Here is a 19,108-nt window from a genome sequence, read left to right as displayed (position 1 = left end):
AGAGGGAGGAGGTCAGGGTAGCTTGTAGTTGCTGTCCTGGCTGGGACTGTCATGGGAGTGGGAAAATAGGGAGGGGGAGAGGTAGCCTGAGGGTCCCCAGGGAACAAAGTCCAACAGGTAGCAGCTGTACGTGTGGGCTTGGAGCTCAGGAGAGAGGTTGCAGTGGGCTGGGTGGGCACTGGCCATCATGAGTCCATGAAGGATGGGAGAGGCCAGGGGCATATGAGGCCTCAGGGAGACGGGGGGTGGACAGAAGGAGCAGGGCCCAGACAGCAAGTTTAGAAAGAGGAATCTGGTGAAGGAAGCTGAGAAGTGTGAGCAGAGAGCGATTCAGAGGACAGGAAAGGTGCATGGCCATTGATGTCAGGGGAGGAGGGAAGGGAGGAGGGAGGGTCAGGTCAGCTGGGCTGGGAAGGGCCCACAGGCCTGGCGCAAAGGACGTTACAGGTGACTGGCAAAGGGAGCTCCAGGGGGCAGGGAGCGAGTGGGAGGTGAGGCTGGGGGCCACCCTGCCCCTCACTCCCTGTACCTGGCCCCCGCTAGGCGAAAGGCGTGTATGAGAAGGTGGGAGAGGCTACGGAGACGGCCCTGACTTGCCTCGTAGAGAAGATGAATGTTTTTGACACGGACCTGCAGGCCCTGTCCCGGGTGGAGCGAGCTGGGGCCTGCAACGCGGTGAGCAGCTTGAGGGTTCGGCCACAGGCCGCGTGGCTGGGGCTTCTGGGGCATCTGGAGAAGGGAGGGAAGGGAATGAAGTGGTGGGAGGCTTCTGGGAGGAGGAGGGCCCTCAGACCCCTAGTGAGACTGGTCTAGGGGGAAAAGAGAGGAAAAGCTGAGTGTGGGCAAGGACTCAGAGCCGGGAATTACACAGCGTGGTCAGGAAATGGCAACTTTGGGGCATTTCTGGGGCTGGAGAGGGGGAGAGAGGCCTTGAATGCCAGGGTCAGAAGAGGGTAGACAACATCGTGCAGGGAGCAAGAGGCTCTTCATGGGGCTGAGCAGCTGGCGAGGAAGGAGCCAGAGTTGCTGGCTGTGCCCCTCACGCCCTGACCCACCTGGGCACTGCAGATCATCAAGCAGCTGATGCGGAAGGAGTTCACCCTGGAGTTCTCCCGAGACCGGAAGTCCATGTCGGTGTACTGCACGCCCACCCACCCTGGCCTAGCGGCCCAGGGCAGCAAGATGTTTGTGAAGGTGGGCCTGCCTGACCAGCCTGGGGCCTCTGGAGAGCCAGAGCCTGCAGCGGTGGGAGACTGGGGGAGGTGTGAGGCCCTCTGTCAAAGCGACGACTCCATGACAAGGGTGGTTAGCCTGCCATGGGGAACTGGGAGTGGGATCCACATGTGGGGCAGATAAAGCCAGGGCCAGATGCTGAGGCCTGCCCCGCCCTGTGGTCCCCGCTCTGGGCTGAGAGGCACTGCCTGGCCACATGACCTTGCGGTCACCGTACCCCCGTGTGGGCCTCGGGGTCCCCATCTGAACAGCAGGTCATGCTGGAAGCTCTTGGAACCCCTTCTGCTTCTGATAGGGAGCATTGAGGTGGTTGGTGTGCAACTTTGGTGCTTTGTGTTTTGGAAACCGAGACCCACGTTCCCAGCCAGACCCCCGTTCACGTCTTCACGCGCAGTGGAGGGTTTTAACCTCTTTGGAAATGACACGCTTCTGTACTGGGAGCTTGGGCTGCCGAAAAAACCTAGCATTTGGAGTGCCCTTTGAGGAGGGGGAGGAGGCACTGATGGAGGATTCAGAGGTTCTTCCCAGGCCTCGGGCGAGATCTGGGTTGAGACCCCAAGGCCGCTGAGTAGCCCGGCACCCCCAAGACCACCTTCCCAGAGCCACACCGCACACACCCTCAGCAGGGCCCTGTTCCTGGTCCCGCTGCCGAGCACCCCACAGAACTGGTATCCCGGTAGCAGCAGGCTGGCAGGGAGGCAGGGCCTGCAGGAGGGCTGCCATTCCCACCCCGTCCCCCAAAATGCTGCAGCAGGCCTTCTCAGCTGCAGGTTGGTGAGGGGAGGGTGCCTCTGCCTGGGCTTCACACGGTGTCACACCCTGTGTGAGCCCCCTTCCCTCTGGGCTTTCTCACAGTGGGGCCTAATTGGTTCCCTCTCCGAGCTTCCAAAGAATGGATTCTGGTCTGTGCCTTGCTGTGTGTCCCCTTGGGTGACCTTTCCCCGTATCTGGGCCTCAATTTCCTCTGTTAGGCAGGAGGGAGGGAAGGGGTCCTGACTGACGGACTTGTCTCCTCCCCTACCCCACGCGGCAGGGGGCACCTGAGAGTGTGATCGAGCGCTGCAGCTCAGTCCGCGTGGGGAGCCGCACGGTATCCCTGAACACCACCTCCAGGGAGCAGATTCTGGCCAAGATCCGGGACTGGAGCTCAGGCTCGGACACACTGCGCTGCCTGGCACTGGCCACCCGGGATGCGCCCCCGAGGAAGGAGGACATGCAGCTAGACGACTGCAGCAAGTTTGTGCAGTACGAGGTGGGTGCTGGGCCCCAGGGCTGGGAGCCATGTGTCTGCCTGTGGCGCCGGGCAGGTGGCAGGCTGAGGATGGGCCCAGGCGCCACTCGCATCTGCCCCCTCCCCGCAGACGGACCTGACTTTCGTGGGCTGCGTGGGCATGCTGGACCCTCCGAGGCCCGAGGTGGCTGCCTGCATCTCACGCTGCCACCAGGCGGGCATCCGTGTGGTCATGATCACGGGGGACAACAAAGGCACGGCTGTGGCCATCTGCCGCCGGCTTGGCATCCTCAAGGACACAGAGGACGTGGCAGGCAAAGCCTACACGGGCCGAGAATTCGATGACCTCAGCCCCGAGCAGCAGCGCCGCGCCTGCCGCACAGCCTGCTGCTTCGCTCGGGTGGAGCCCGCGCACAAGTCCCGCATCGTGGAGAACCTGCAGTCCTTCAATGAGATCACCGCCATGGTGAGGCCACGAGACGGGAGCCTGGGGAAGGTGGCGAGGGTGGGGGTGAAGCACTTGTCATAAGCCTTGGGAGGAGCAACCCGGGCAACCGCTGCTTCTGCTCCATTCTTATTTTTCCCAACATTTTATTACAAAAAATTTCAAACACGAAGAGAAGTCAAAATGATTTTTATAGTGAATGCCTATAAATATCCACTATCTAGATTCTATAAATAACATAGTTATATTGGCTTTATCACGTACCTATCCCTCTACCCATCCTTCATCCATCTTTTCTTAAATGTGTTTCAAGGTTGCAGACATCAGTACACTTTTCCCCCACACGCGCTAGGGAACATTACTGTCAACCCGTGAAGTTCCCTTATGCTCCTTCCCATTTTTTTGCATCATAGATTAGTTTTGCCTCTCCTGGATTTTCATGTGAGCGGGATCATACAGCATGTGCTTTTTTGTGTCTGGCTTCTTTCCTTTGAGGTTTACCCATGTTGTTGCAGGTATCAGTTACACGATAGCTTTTTTACTGTTCAGTGGCATTCCATGGTGTGCATATACCAGAGTCTCTTTTAAAGATTTATTTATTTATTTATGTATTTGCTTGTTTGTTTGGTTGCGCCAGGTCTTAGTTGTGGCAGGCGGGCTCCCTAGTTGCGGCTCACGGGCTCCTCCTTAGTTGCGGCTCCAGGGTTCCTTAGTTGTGGCATGCGAACTCTTAGTTGCGGCATGCATGTGGGATCCAGTTCCCTGACCAGGGATCGAACCCAGGCCCCCTGCATTGGGAATGCAGAGTCTTATCCACTGCACCACCAGGGAATTCCCATCCACAGTCTCTTTATCCATTCACCTCTGGATGGACATTTGGTTTGGACCCAGTTTTTGTTCTGTCTCATTCTTGATTGTTGACCTCTTCATCAACACTGAACTGATTCTCAATCTCAGCCTCAACCCTGACTTGGCCTCAGTTTATAATCTTGACTTCCAGCCTAACCCAGTCCTTTACCTTGACCTTAATCCTGACCTGTGGCTCAGCCTAGACCTGGATAATGAGCTGAGCACCAACCTCGACTTGACTACAGCTGTAACCTTGTTCTTGACCTTATTTTGATCTTCACACTGTGTCCCTGACCTTGACCTTGACCATCTTAAACTGATTCTTTAGTCTGAGCTCAACCCTGATATGGGTTCCAGTCTTGACCTGGACCCTGATCTGATCCCTGACATTGATCCCCCCCGCAGTCCAATACTTTATGTTGACCTCAACTTTTATCTGGCCTTCAGTCTTGACCTCAACTCCAACTCCTACCATGACATCGTTCCTGATATGGACCATAGCCTTGACTTGACCTCTACCTTAATCTAATTTTTTTATCTTGAAAGGCGTCCATTCTTGACCCTGCTCTTCACTTTGGCTCCAGCCTTCCCCTTGACTACAACACCTAACCGACCCTTGACCTGGGCCATGACCTTCACCTCATTCCTGACTTGAGCTTACCTTTGTCCTTAATCTCAATTTCATCTTCTACCCCACATCCCACCTGAATTTCACCCCTGCTCTCGGCGTTGACTCACCCTCATCCCTGTCCCCACCTCACCATCCTCTCTGATCTTTGACTTGATCTCCTCAATTTTGTCCTTATCTGCACTCCTTGCCTTCCCCTTAGCCTCATCCCCAGATCAGTTTCTAGGCTCATGACCTCACCATTTGTTCTGTCCAGCTGTCTGCTTCTTCGGGGACGTCCCCTAAACTTGGTGATAGGCTGAGTTGAGGGGAGTCAGGGAGGTAGAAGGGAAGTTTCTCAGGCATGAACCTACCTAACCTGGCCCTCAGACTGGAGACGGGGTGAATGATGCCCCAGCCCTGAAGAAAGCAGAGATCGGCATCGCCATGGGCTCCGGCACAGCCGTGGCCAAGTCAGCGGCAGAGATGGTACTGTCAGATGACAACTTTGCCTCCATCGTAGCTGCAGTGGAGGAGGGCCGGGCCATCTACAGCAACATGAAGCAATTCATCCGCTATCTCATCTCCTCCAATGTTGGCGAGGTCGTCTGGTGAGGCCCTGTGTTCCCTCCTCCCAGCCCTCTGGACCAGCTCTGCATCCCTAAGACTGGGGAAATGCCTGTTCCTGGGATGGGGCTGCAGGGATGGAGGGACCCGTGCCCTGCCCTGGAAGGCTGGGGCCTTCCAGAGTCCCACCTCAGGGTGGGGAGGGATGGGGACACCTCATCATTCTCCAGAGGCCCTGATGCACCTCAGCCCCTGAGGTGGTGCCTGAAAAGTCCCCTGTCATCCCTCCAGCCGTGACCTTCTTCCCACTTTCAGAGTCCTGCAAGATGGGAGAACTTGCTTCACCTTTGGGCAGTAATGTGTTCGTGCATGTGTGTGTGTGTGTGCGCACATAGGGTGTATGCCTGAGTGAGAGGTGTGTGTATGTGTGTGCATGTGAGTCCTTGTTCATCTTTTCGCATGAGGATTTGTGCTAGTGTGTAATTGTGTACACACTTAGGTTCACATGTGAGTGATGCCTGTGGAGAACGGTGCACACGTTTGCCTGGCTATGTAAGAATTCTGCATCTCTGCACGTCGGGGCAAGCATGTAGGTGTTTGCTTGTGTTTGTGGGATTGTGTAACCTGTGCTAGGTTGTTGTACACATCTGTGAACAAATGTGTATATGTTTCAGGCATGCACTGTCCACATGTGTGTGTGTGTGTGTGTGTGTGTGCCCCCTAAGGAGGACTTGTGTCCTCAAGAGGAGAGGCCTAAAAGGCAGGTCTGTCCAGGCGCCAGAGCTGGGACTGGGGGCGCAGGGGTGGCCCAGTGTAAGGCGGGGCTGCTGTGGAGACAGTGCAGGAGCTCCTGGGCCTGGGGTAAGAGTAGGAGCTGTACCCTCCATTTGCTGGGGCTAGAGCCCATGACTCTGGTTCCAGCATCTTCGTCACAGCAATTCTGGGCCTGCCCGAAGCCCTGATCCCTGTGCAGCTGCTCTGGGTGAACCTGGTGACAGATGGCCTACCTGCCACGGCCCTGGGCTTCAACCCACCAGACCTGGATATTATGGAGAAGCGGCCCCGGAACCCTCGGGAGGCCCTCATCAGTGGCTGGCTCTTCTTCCGATATCTGGCCATTGGAGGTGAGTGGGGCCCCAGTCTTCAGTGCGGTTCCTGGAGCTTCCTAAGACCCTTGTATCAGTTACACTTGCAAACTACAGACCAGTATGACTCAGCCTGGCTTATGCCAAGAGAAACTGCGTGGGCTCCTGTAACTGAAGAGATTAGACCATGCCTCAGGCATGGCTGGACCCAGCCCTCAGACAGCATCATTGGCATATTTTGGCTCTGCCTCAGCTCCATTCTCATGCAGGTGCTCCTTGGGGTGGCAGGATGGCTGCCGTAGCTCCAGCCCTTGTACTTGCCCCGTTACAACCTCAAATAAAGCAGAAGAAAGAGCGTTTTGTCCTATTACTCCTGCAGTAGTGTGCAAACCACATGGCTCAGAAAGGGAGAGAGTGGTTCCAGCGAATTATTAGGAAGGGGAAACGGATACCAGAAAACCAGAGGTGTCCACTATAACCAGTTTTCTCCTGCCCTCCCCACAGTGTACGTTGGCCTGGCCACAGTGGCTGCTGCCACCTGGTGGTTCCTGTATGATGCCGAGGGACCTCAGGTCACCTTCTACCAGCTGGTGAGCAAGGGATGGCCAGGGAGCCTGTTGGGGGCATCTGGGAGGTAGAACTCACAGCCCAAGTTGTTGTTGGAGTTCCAGGGGAAAGGAGTCCAGAACCCCACGGGTGCCAGTGGCTGTCCCGCCCCCCCCCCCCCACTCCTCACATACAGATATCCACCACCTAAAGAGACAAGCTCAGAAGCCACAGGAAGCCTAGAGACGGCAGCACAGCCCCCGAGCCAGAGAGGAGGCTACTTCCTCCCCCAATCATTTAGTTACAGGGGGACCAAGGGGCTTAACTGCCCAGAAGTGTCTTACCTTTACTGGGAAACTGCCCAAACAATTGAGGGCTCAGAGGTAGGAGCCCCTAAATGGTGGAACTTCAGGCAGAGGGTCAAACTGGAGCAATTGACAGTGGACGGAAGGAATCTGCCGGGCTCCCCACTTTCATAACCAACGTGTTTCTCGGGGAAGGGACCCTCTGACCTCTGGAAGTCACCTGGCTGGCAGGTGCACACCACGGGCCGGGCTTAGCTCAGCAAAGCTCTGGAAGCAGGCAGGGAGCCCCACCTCAGCTGCTGTCTGTCAGTCCTTCTGTCTGAGCAGCCAGTGCATCTCCTTTGCTTGAAAGAACCTTCGCGGCAATTCCGGCAAAGCCAGTTGTGGGTTTCTCATTTAAAGGGGAGAGAGGCGGGGATGTGGAATTTCCTTCCTCTGACTGTGCCTGACTTTGCTACTTTCCTGTAGGTAGAAGAGCTCAAGAGAGGGACCCTGACTTCCTGGCCACTCTTGGGAGTGTCAGGGGAGTACAGTCTTCCCCACCCTGAGGGCAGCGTGAGGGCTCTTTCAGGGGTTCACACCTAGGTAGAGGCAGCCTGAGGATGCTTTCCTCCATCCACCAGCCCTCAAGCACATGGGGCTCTCCCTCCTGGCAGCAATGAAGAGCATGGGCCCAGACCCTTGTCCCAAAGGCTGGTGGCCCCGCAGCCCTTGGCAGATGGCTCAGACCAGCCTTTGTGCTGTGGATCCCCTGGGGTCATGCTAGACACACATCCCATGCCCACTACCAGTCAGTCCCCAGTCCCCTTGTTGCCACCTTCCCAACTGTCCTCAGGTCATTCCATTTCTCATTTATCCAGTTGGTTAAGAAACAGCTATTAGGCACTGACTCTGTGCCAGGCACAAACTGTTAGGGCGATGACAGTGACCGGGCCGGCAAAGCCTCTGCAAAGAGCGTACAGTCCGGTGGGGGAGAGAGCCACGGAAATGGGCAGCCACATTTCACAGCGAGAAGTGCTTCCGCAGAGAAAAGGCAGGTGGCTGTGGAACTCAGAGATGGCCAAGAGTTAGACCTAAGAGAACTTTCAGCTCCAGGTGCTGGAATTTCAGGAGAAGTGCCCAGAGCCCCCTTTGATTCCTGGAGGAACACTGAGTAAAAGCAGCAGAGTGGATCCTGGATCCTGGCTGCCCAGGTTCCCACCCTGGTTCCATCACACACTAGCTGTGTGATTTTGGACAGGCTACTTAACCTCTCTGTTGGTTTCTTCATCCATATAAAATGGATAATAGACCCTGCCTCATAGGGCTAAGATGATTCAATACTTACAAAGTACTTAGACCAACACCTGGCACATAGTAAGAGCTATGTAAGTGTTAAGTTAATGAAACCCAGAGGGGGCCTTGCAGGTGAAGGTGAATAGGAAATAGCCAGGGAGGCAAAGGGAAGGAGTAGGCAGAACAGTGGCTTCCCCCAAAGAAGCAGCCTCCCCACCCCTCGGGGGCTGCTCACCATGCATCTGTGAGGCAGAAGTTCCAGCCCTGAGCACCTTCTAATAAACAATGTAGGAGGCCTCACTGTGACCCACGACCTGGGGACAATGCGTGTGTGGCAGGTGCTCACGGCTGAAACCCGGGAGGTCTGAACTGGGCAGGGTGTTTGTTTCAATCCTGTTTGTATTTTCTTCCCGTGCACGGGCATAGGGATGCAAGCACACACATGCCCGAGTGGGAGGTGTGTGCACTGCGTTTGTGGGTACATGCATGTGCAAGGTCCTTACCATTAAGGTCTGGAGATGGGGCCTGGCAAGAGCATTTGGTCCTCTTGATCAGTGGGTGGGTTCAAAGTTTAGGACATTTTCTCTGGCCTGTGATCAGTGCCAAATAAAAACATGCACTTGTCCCAAATACCGGACCTTGGTTTTTGGAGAAATTCCCACTGTTCGTTTAAATAAGACTCTCCATCTCTTTGTTAAAATAAGAAATCTAGCCAAGCCATAGTCTTTTACAATTTTGCATTCTGCACGAGAGAGGGAAGTGCCAGCAGCCCCTTCTGGCTGACAGAGTCGCCTTACCCGCATTTTTGCCCAGGGGGAAATGAGGGATGGATTTCCTGGAGAGAGGTCAGACAGCTGGTCACTTTACAGATTTCTCTTTGAGAGTTATTTTCACAGCATGTGTCCCCCCCCCCCCCATTTCTGAACTTTTAGCTTAAAGGATCACTGTGTTCAGGTGAGATTCCAGAGGCCAGATTTGTATTGTTGGAGAACAGAGCTGTTTAACGGTTATGAACGTTCATGCTTATCCCCGTGGTGCGGAAGAGAACAAGACGGAAGTTCTCACGAGTGTCCTCAGTTCAGCATGTTATTACAGCAGATTCTGTGAGCCAGGTTTATGGGCAGGAAGAAAACTCCCCTGGGGCTGCAGGGGCAAGGGCCACTTCCCTTATTGAGCCCCAAGAGCTCCCTGTTAATTATGAAGAAGCCATGCAGCAAGCCTGCACCTGGCCATGAGTTAGGCCACGTCGTAAGCAAAGGGCAGGTCTGGTAGAGCTCGATTTCAGCAGCAGAAGTGGAGGGAGGTGTGAATGGAATCTTATTTAATAATCATGACTAGGGCCCCAGTAACCTTCCTCTTCTACCCACCAAGGGTGAATTCTGTTCAAGTATAATTTTACTGATCAGTTTTCATATACGTTTACTCATGTTACTCTGTGGCCTCAGTTAATCACCGCCCGCACTCCTGTACCTCGGATACTCAGGCCCCCACCCCCTGATTCCAGGGCCCCCTGCCGTCCATCCCCAGCCTAATGCCAGCTGCTCCCCCTCCGTCCCACCACCCCCCTGCCCCAGAACGGTCTGCCCTTCTCCCTGGCCCAGTGCAGCCCCTCTGTCCCCATCCTGGGAGAGCGAGCACCCTCCCTGGACCCTCCCAGCGGCAGTGCTGGCTGTATTGAGTCCTCAGATGTGAGCCGAGGGTGAGGGCGGAGTGAGGCTTCCCTCTTCCCATGCCCTGGCCCCGCCCCTGACCGCTGTTCTCCCTGCCACCACCCCACCCCACCCCACCTGGGGGCCCTCAGAGGAACTTCCTGAAGTGCTCAGAGGACAACCCGCTCTTTGCCGGCACTGAATGTGAGGTCTTTGAGTCACGCTTCCCCACGACCATGGCCTTGTCTGTGCTGGTGACCATTGAGATGTGCAACGCCCTTAACAGGTGGGCTGGGCAGAGGGACCTGGAGAGGGTGTTGAGGGATGGGGGCTGAGGGTCAGTGGGGCCCAGAATTGGGGTCAGAGGTGTCCAGGAGTGCGGTCTGAGGTTTCGGGGGTCCAGGATTGGGGTCGGGGGGGTCAGAGGGTCCAGAAGAGGATTCTGAGGACCCATGGGGGCCCAAATTGGTGGACCTGCTGATGGAGGTGTGAGGAAACAGAGGGGCCAGGATTGGGTCTGAGGGGCAGAGAAAGGGCGTCCAAGCCCCAGCATAGGCCCCTGGGGGCTGAGAGGGCAGCAGTGACATCCACCTTCCGGCGGCACTGGCCTCCCAGAAGCTCTCCCGTCCTTAAAGGGCAGTGCCGAGGCCCAGACCACCTGCTGCATCTCACATGGGGGGGCGGGTGGGTGACCACGGCGGGGCCTGCCCGCATCCTGGCCTGAGGTGAGCGCCCTGTGCCCTTGGCAGCGTCTCGGAGAACCAGTCGCTGTTGCGGATGCCGCCCTGGCTGAACCCCTGGCTGCTGGTGGCTGTGGCCATGTCCATGGCCCTGCACTTCCTCATCCTGCTTGTGCCGCCCCTGCCTGTGAGTCTCCACCCAGCCCTGCCCACCTTCTCGGGCTCCTGGGGTCACAGGGTCCTAGTTCTCCTCTGATGCTAGGCCTTTCTGGGCCTGTTCGTGATGGAAACTGCCTGGGGGGTGTGATGGGGGGGGTCTGATGGTGCTCTGTGACTGCAGCCTGTGTTGGGACCCTGGCCAGCCACTGTCCTCCAGATGTGTCCCCCACTTTGGGACCCTCCCCCCAGACTTGGGGAACAGAAGAGGTGGGGAACCTTCCCAGGCTGGGGCAGGAGGAAACCTGATGCCCTTTCCCAGTGCAGAAACCCTCCCACTTCCCAACAGAACAGAAGGATTTGGTCCTCTGGGTGAGGGCAGGGGAGAGCACCTCAGGCAGAGGAAACGGGGGACACATCTGGAGGTGGGACCTTGAGAGGCATCTCAGACGTGCTCGTGAGGAGTCCACTGTAGTCCGGGTGTATGAAGCAGTGGATTTGGGGGGCTCTGGGCACTCCTTCCTTTAACCAGAACTACCCCGCCGCAGCTCATCTTCCAGGTGACCCCACTGAGTGGGCACCAGTGGGTGGTGGTGCTCCAGATATCTCTGCCTGTCATCCTGCTCGATGAGGCCTTCAAGTACCTGTCCCGGAAGCACGTGGATGGTGAGTGAGAGGCCCCAGACCCTCCCCACCCTGCTCGCCACCAGCCCGGCTCCCTGCCCACCCCAGCTTCCAGGCTGCAGTGAGTGTCTGCAGGGTCTTGCGCTGCAGAGGTTGGGGCCCTGGGCTCACTGGGCCGCCAGCGGGAGCACTGCTCAGAGCCATGCGGCTTCGCTGTCTTCACTTGCCACCAGCCCTGCACAGCCAGGCCTGCTGTGCCCTCCTCTGGGCCTTGCTTGGCCTCTGACTTCCCTGAACCGGGCCTGATCTTATGCAGGCATTCTCAGCACAGTCTCCCAGGCGGTTCTCTGTTTCTGAGTTCACAGCTCTGGGTCTGCCTGAACCCGGGAATGGAGGACAGAATGGCAGGGTTGGCGTGGGGGGCGGTGAGTGGAGGAGCAGGCTGGGGCACGGTGTCCACCTGCCTGCCTCTGCCAGGGGCTCAGAGCGTGGGTGATTCTGACCCTGCCCGAGCTGCCCAGAGAGGGAGGAGGCAGGGGTGAGAAAGTCCCTGTTCCTGGGAGTTTGAGCCAAGGCTGTAGGTCTGTGGCCAGGCTGCTGTTGAGGGTCCCGGGTTAGGCCCAGAGATGGCTGAGGCCTGCTCTGGAGCAGCTGGGTCCTTGAGGGCCACCTCTGGCAGGAATGTATCCCGGGCCCAGGGGAGGGTGCCGGGGCGGGGTGGGGTGGAGGCATAAACAGATCACGTGCCTGTCATTCCGCAGGGGCCAGGGCAGCCGATCAGCCCCCATCTCCCATGCTGGCCAGCCCTCCCAGGCACTGCAAATATTTTATGTTATTAAAAAGGCTAAAACAAGTTGGCCTCCTCTCTCTGGAGAAGCTGGCCCACCGCAGGTCTGTCCAGAGGGTGACCACACACGTGGCAGGGGGAAGGGGGCTCAGCCGAGGGTAGAGGTGGCCTTGGGCAAAGCAAGGTCTGTTGGAGCCCACAGGTCGGGGGGTGGGGGAGGGGGAGCCAAGCCAGACAAAGCATTCTGCCCCAGCATGGTTCTCTCGGGCCCACCCTCAGGGCGCTTCTGGGGAGGTGAAGACAGGGAAATGGCTCTGTCACCTGAAACTCCGTCTGCAGCAGCCCCAGCTCTGGCTGGAGCACAGGGCTGGGCCACCAGGAAGGCTGCCGGCCAACCTTGACCACACTAACTCACCTGCAAAGTCCCCCACATCCTCCGGGGGACGTGGGCACCTTCGTCTTTAAGAGCTTTCCCTAGCCAAGAGGTTCCGCGTCTTCTGGAGAAAGCTGAAAAGTGAGAACGTTTCTCAGCCAATGGGAGAAGCCTATGTCTTGGGCACTGTTCCAGTGCTGGCTACTGGATGATGGAGGATTTGGCTTGGTTGGGGGAGGGGAGCGGGCCCCTAGCAGGACCGGGTAGGTTGGAAGGACTGGGGAGGGAGCAGCCCCTACTGGGCCAGGGTTGGGGGTGGTTTCTAGAAGAGGTGGGGTTTGGGCAGAGGTTTGAAAGGGGAGGATTGAACTTGGTGGAGAAGAGGCTGGGCTCGAAAGGCTTGGCCTCTTCAGTGGAGCTGGGGCTTGGAGTGCAGGGTAGAGGGCTGAGGCCAGAGTGTGGCAGGGGCCTCGGACACCAAGGTAAGGACCCTGGACGTTATCCTCAGGTCAGAGAGAGCCACAGAAGGGTGGAAGCGTGGGAGGGACTGGGGTGACCATGGAGGGTAGATGGGAGCGAGACTCAGGGCAGGGAGGCTGGTGGGCCTTGTTAAGCTGGTTTGGGAGGGAGACACTGAGGCCCAGCCCAGGGTAAGCTGGTCCCGGAAGATGCCTCCACCTCCGCCATTAACCTGAGATGTTGACTGTGGTCCTGGTGAAGCTCGGCTCGTGAGGGTGGTGCTCTGCTCTCAGGAGTGGCCATGGGACCCGCAGGACGGACACAGGCTGGGTATCTGTGGCCACATCTGAGAGGTGGGGTGGAGTGTGCCCGCTGGCAGCCCAGGCAGCTATGCCTTGTGCAGCCGCAGTCCCTCGGGCCTCCTAAAGGCAGACAGGGCAGGGGTGAGACAGGGGACTCTGTTACGTTCCCAAGCCAGCCTGGTGGCCTTTTAGGGAAGTTTTGCTGAGGCCTGATGCTCGTGGCTTCCCCATGATTTATGAGAGATGTGTCCTGGGAAGCACCATGGATGCCGGGTCAGTCCCGGAGGGGCAGGGGCAGGGGCCTCCTACCCCACCTCAGCTGTCAGGCGGAGGCCTGTGGGCCAGGCTGAAGGGAGGGGAGGCCTGGAGAGACTGAGTGGGGACCGATCTGGGAGGGTTCAGGATATGGGGCAGGTTTGGAGTTTATTCTGATGGCAGTTGGGGAGCCATTGAAGGGAGTGATGGACTAGGTCTGTAGTGTGATGCCAGGGACAGGAGGTTGTTGGTGAGAGGCCTTGAGTCCTGGTGGGGGCAGTGGAGGAAGAGAGATGAAGATGGTGAAATAGCAGGCCTGGTATGTGGGATGGGCAAGGAGTAAAGGATGGCCAGGGTTTCTGGACCTCATGATGGATGGTAGGTAGCGGTTCCCCAAACTGGAAACCAAGAGGGTAATGTGCATCAGATGCTCTGAGGGAGTTGATGGAACATGTGGGGTGAAGGAAGCTCCAGGGACATCCAGGGGGTGTAGCGGGGCTGGGGGCCGACCGAGAGATGCCATGGGAGAGTGGGGCTGTCCCAGGGAAAGAGGAGGACAGAAGGAACCAGTGTGGATGTGTGCTCTCATACGTACATCTTAACACGCTCTCGGGTTTTCTTCCAGAAGAGAGTGCCGGGAGCGGAGTGGCGTTTCCAGTGTGTACCTCAGAGTGATGGTGCCCAAGCCTTCGCCCCCCGAACCCCCCCTGCCTGCACGCTCACCTGCTTGCTCACTGGGCCCTGCTGAGGTCGGGGCGGCCACCTCCAGGCCCATCCCGGGGTCTCTGTCCCCCTCCATCTCCCTGGGGGCTCTGTAATTCAGGTCTCTAGGGCCCTCCTGGGCAGTTCATCCCTGAAGCTGTGGCCCAGGAGCTACAGCCCGGGCGGGGCCTGCCCAGAAGCCCACAGCAGAGCCCTCCTCCCCAGATCCACAAGGGCGCTCAGGAGTCTGCTTCCCCTTCCTTGGAGACAGGGCATTTCCTTGGCGACCTGCGTCTCTGCATAGACAGAGCTCTCCTGGGAGCCACTCTGGCCTCTCCCTCAGTGCCTGGGCTGGGGCCTGGTTGGCCCGGGGTGAAGCGGGGACAGCCAGGCCCAGCTGTGCACAGCGAGGGCAGACAGCCCCCTCCACTCTGCTTCCACGGAGTCAGCTCCCGAGGGCTTGCGCCTGTTTGTGTTTATGTGTGCAGGGGGTGGAAGGCTCAGAGAGAGGGACAGGGGAGCGGGGGAGGGGGGCAGAGCAAGGACCTCCTTTCCTGGGAGATGGCCAGCCTGCCTGCCGCAGCTCGGCACACCCCCAGGCTCAGGTTTCTCTGTTCCAAGCCGACAGAGCACGCCCCGTCTTGGTGCTGCCTGCTCTGCCAAGCGGAGGACGATTTGCCTTCTGTGTCCCTGGCGCCCGAGACCCGAGCCGTCCTCGGGTCCCTGACCACTGCGCCTTGACACCCTGACCCAGCGCCTGGCCGCGTCAAGGTCTGCACGGCTGCGTGATCCTGAGTCCCCACACCCATGGGCCGAAAGGACGTCCTGAAGAATGGTTAGCTACCCAAGGGCACGTCCGCTCCCTCCCTTCCGATGATGGGAAAAGAGCGTTTGCGGGACACAAGTGTTCTCTTCACTCAGCTTTTGCCCCTGCAGCGAAAATTAGCTAAGAGCAGAAGAAGCAGTGAGTAAATGGCCGTGCGTCCTCGCCCCTTCTAGAGAGTGTACAAAGCGATTATTTTATGTGTAAATCAAGACCCGCATCCCTGTCCTGGTCCCCAGAATCAAAAGGCCCCCTGGGCCCGCCTTGCAGACAGATGGGCTCCACGTTCAGTAGCCCTCCGTCCACACTTCCGCCCTCCCCTCTCTCGAAAGTGAGAGAATCAGAGTTGGGTGGGACTTTCCTGGAGCCCCCAGAGATTCTCCGCATCTTTCCTGCTGGGGGAACGGAGGTCTCGGAAGGGGGCAGGGCCCTGTACCCACCTGCTGACGTGCAGTCTGGTAGAGAAATAAAGGTTGAGTGTCTGGGGCAACGAGGGCCATCAGCGTGTTTCCTGGAGAGCGGTCCCCCCTCTGCCCCCTCGGTGTCTCCCTGGGGGCTCCCACCACCTGTGCCCCCTCCGCCAGGAGCAGTGAGTGAAGGTCTGGGGCTCCGATGCCAGCCGGAGGGAGATCTCATCCTCAGACAGGGGGCGGGGAGCCACGCCCCCGCAGCAGAGGCCTGACTGCCTTCTCCTCACGTGTACAGCACTTGAAAGTTTGTGCATGTGATCAAAGCCCTTTACACACGATTCACAGGGAGATGAGGCTGGGAGGGGCCCGTGACTCCCCGGGGCAGGGCTGGGTCTGAAGCCTGAATATCAAGGGTCACTTGCTCCCCACAGAGGGGCCCCCGGCCCTGGCTGTTCCAGGGGTCCGTCTCCCTGAGGTACTATCCGTCTCTTGTCCTTCCCAGCCCAGCTCAAATGCACCTCCCTGAGGCTTCCTGAGGCTCACACTGTCCCGGGGCCTCGTGAGGCTGCTTGACATTAACTCCTGACTCGCCCAGGTGACCCTGCCCTCCAAAAGTGGGAGCTCTGGGAAGGGAAGAGCCGTGTTCCCCTGCCTCCCTCATTTCCTCCTCTGAAAGGAGGACTCACTGCCCTCGGAAGGGGACTCAGGCCCTGCCCACAGGGCCAGAGGCAGGAACAACTGTATAATTTGTGGAGCTCAGTGCAAAATGAAAATGGGGAGCCTCTTGTTCAAAACTTAAGAATTTCTTAGCAGTGGCAGCAGAGCAATACACCAAGTGCGGGGCCCTTCTGAGCACAGGGCCCCGTGTAATGCAAGGATGGCACGTCCAGGAAGCAGGCTACAGAGGAGACAGGCAGGATCCACCCTTCGGAGCTCCCAGGCTTTATTTAGGAGACAGGATTTGACACACAGCACACAGCAGAAGCCAGGGATGGGCAGGCAGAAGGATTCCCTCTTGAACAAAATCCATCTCAGATCACAAAGCATTTTCATGTACCTTGTCTCCGGGTCCTCAACCAGCTCCATGAGATGGGCCCGGCAGGCCATAGGGCTCCATCTTACAGATAAAGAGCCTGAGGCCCTCTGAAAATCTGACCATCAAGCTGGCCCTCATCCTGACGGACAGGCAGCAAGCGGCGCTAAGATGGGCCTGGGGTGCTTACATAGGAGGCAGGCGGGCTCCAGCTCCTGGCAGCCTCTGGGGCACGTGGCCAGGCCTGCTTTGCCTCCATCCCCACCCAGCCCTGCCCAAGTCCGGCCTTGTCCAGCCCACAGGACATGGAGCCCGATGGGCCAAGGTAAACAGAGGTTTCCTACCTCACGGCCACTGACCCAGGAGGGAATTCCAGGGAAAGCCCCGGCACACTTCGCACTGGCTCGGGGATGGCAGTGACCAAAATGCCCATGGCCTCCCCCGTCCCCTCCAGAGGCCAGGATTTTGTGCTCCTACGGACCCCCACCCTGCACCCCTCCCAGGAGGGATGGATGCCCATTGGGGCTGCACTGGGAGAAGTGGAAGGGCAAAAACAGGAAATGAAGATGTGTCCACGCAAAGACCTGAACCTAAGTGTCCACAGCAGCTTTATTCATTGTAGCCCCAAACTGAAAACAGCCCAAATGGCCATCAGCAGGGGAAGGATGAACAAACTGGCATGTCCATACAGCAGAATACTGCTCAGCAATAGAAAACAGCGCACCCATGTATGCGACAGAATGCGTGATGCTTAAAACCCTGGTGTGAGGAAAAGAAGCCAGAACCAAAAAGAGCCCATACTGAGCGATTCCACCTCCATGAAGTTCTAGAAGAGGCAAAACAGCTGTAGCAACAGAGTGGATCCGTGATTGCTGGGGGCTGGGGGTGGGAAGACCGACAGCGAAGGGGCAGGAGGGAACGTTCAAGGGTGAGGGATTGGGGAGGGGAGGGGAGTGCCATGCATTTGTCAAGACTCATCTAACTGTGTGCCTAAAATGGGTACATTTTATTGCATGTAAATTATACCTTAGTGCAGTTGGATTTAGAAGAAAGAGAAAAGAGGTGGGAGCCAGAGGAGGTGGCGGGCACGCGGCTGCTGTAGGTGTAGTGGCTTCAGCGTCGGCAGGGGGCGGGCCTCCAGGTGTGTGCGCAGTGTTTGTGGGGCAGTGGCCCAGGCCAGCCCCAAAGAGTCCCCACATTCCAGGGGAAGGAAGAGGCTGAGAACCAAGGGGAGATGGCCCAAAAGCATGGAGGAGAACCAGGGGGTCGTGATGCCTCAGACACTCTGGCAGAGGGGCTCCAGCCGGATGGAGGCCCTTAGTAGGGGATGGAAGAGGCCAGAGAAGCCATGCAAGATCTGGGCAGTGAGGAGAAGCCAGCCTGGGGACCCCCGTAGTGGCCTCCCCATGGATGCCTGCCCTCCCCTAGACAGTCCAGTTAGGCCAGCCCAGGGCCCTGTTCCACAGCGTCTGAGAGGCTGTGTGAACACTGAGGCTGGACCAGCTGGTGTGGGAGCTTGGACCGAGCTCCTCTCCGGGCAGAGGCATGGCCCCTGCACCTTGGGACCCTGAGTGGCCAAGGAGACCCACTGGAGCCTGTGCCAACCTCCTTGAGGGCCCGGGCTGGCCTCCAGGATAGGCACACAGGCCCCCTCCACCCTCACAGAGTGGCTAAGTTTAGCCAGGCAGGGGAGGTCATCCTGGGGCCAAGCTTGGCAGCACTGCCTTGCCTCCCTACAAGGCCCGGCCCATACCCGCTCAGGCCATCCGGCCTTTGGGCTTATAAGGCAGGTCTGGCGGCTCCGAAGGGCTGGAGTCTTAGGGTGGGCTCTGGGCCAAGATCTCAGACTTTGGGGAGCTTCCTTCCCGGCCACCGGCAGATACGGGAGCTAATCGTTGTGTGACCTTGGGCAAGGCCCTTAACTTCCAGAGCCTCAGTGTCTTTATCTGCAAAGTGACAATTCTTGAGCCTCCATCACGGGGCTGCTGTAAAGAAAAGGCTGCAGAATTCTAGGTTTCCTTCACTTCCCCAAATGCCTGGAACAAACACGGATATCTGCCCCTGGGGATGCTGAGGTGGGGGCCAAGGGCGGGAAAGCACAGGCCTCAGTGGAAAGATGCACTTTAGAACCGGTGAAAGGGACATCGACCCTATCAGCTGCCTGTCTTACTCTCACAGAGTGATTCACGAGAAAAGGAATTTGGGGAAAGAAATGGAATTGCTTTTATTTCTTTTTGTTTTGGGCACATTTTTGGTTATGATAACGTCCCCAAATGAGACTGTCCTCCGGCGCATCCTGTTTCCTGAGTGTCAGGGTCAGAACCGAGGCTGTAACAGCAGCACATGTGTGTGTTCCAAGCAAGTCTGTCTGTCCATAGGTCCATCTGTCTGTCAGCAAGCCTAACTCCTTGGAGGAGGAAGAGGAGGAGGAGGCAGGGGAGAAGGAGGAGAACATGGTGACGGAGTGAAGGGCACAGACACAGACTGGAGAAGGACTGTCTGGCTTCCCTCCTTCCTCCCTCCCTCCCTCCCTCCTTCCTCCCTCCCTTCCTCCTCCCTTCCTTTCCCCCTCCCCTTCCCCCAAACCCCAATTTAGTGCCTGCCGCCCTCCCAAGTGTGGTGTGCTGTCCTGAGAAGCGTGGGTGGAGTGGGAACACAGAGATGGCCCAGACACGGTGTCAGCATCCACCTCACCCCCACTGCAAACAGTTC

At 57.9% G+C, this 19,108-nt stretch overlaps 1 protein-coding gene across 1 annotated transcript in view; it reads left to right on the top strand.

Annotated features, from left to right (window-relative positions):
* The window catches only part of ATP2A3 (ATPase sarcoplasmic/endoplasmic reticulum Ca2+ transporting 3), a gene marked incomplete at both ends in the record, with an annotated part of 29,583 nt that extends 17,382 nt beyond the window's left edge, over positions 1-12,201 (top strand). The window contains 11 exons of the mRNA XM_082860129.1: positions 544-675; positions 1,069-1,194; positions 2,267-2,485; positions 2,595-2,930; positions 4,756-4,976; positions 5,854-6,056; positions 6,522-6,607; positions 9,945-10,078; positions 10,542-10,659; positions 11,177-11,294; positions 12,014-12,201. Of these exons, the coding sequence (XP_082716255.1) occupies positions 544-675; positions 1,069-1,194; positions 2,267-2,485; positions 2,595-2,930; positions 4,756-4,976; positions 5,854-6,056; positions 6,522-6,607; positions 9,945-10,078; positions 10,542-10,659; positions 11,177-11,294; positions 12,014-12,201 (1,881 nt within the window). The remainder of the gene's footprint in view (positions 1-543; positions 676-1,068; positions 1,195-2,266; positions 2,486-2,594; positions 2,931-4,755; positions 4,977-5,853; positions 6,057-6,521; positions 6,608-9,944; positions 10,079-10,541; positions 10,660-11,176; positions 11,295-12,013) is intronic.
* Positions 12,202-19,108: the final 6,907 nt, after the last annotated feature.

The sequence above is a fragment of the Leucopleurus acutus genome (genome assembly GCF_964270905.1).
Source record: "Leucopleurus acutus genome assembly, chromosome: 19".
In the NCBI taxonomy this organism is placed as follows: Eukaryota; Metazoa; Chordata; class Mammalia; order Artiodactyla; family Delphinidae; genus Leucopleurus; species Leucopleurus acutus.
The sequence above is the reverse complement of the archived record's forward strand: the minus strand, read 5'-3'. Positions and strand labels throughout refer to the sequence as shown.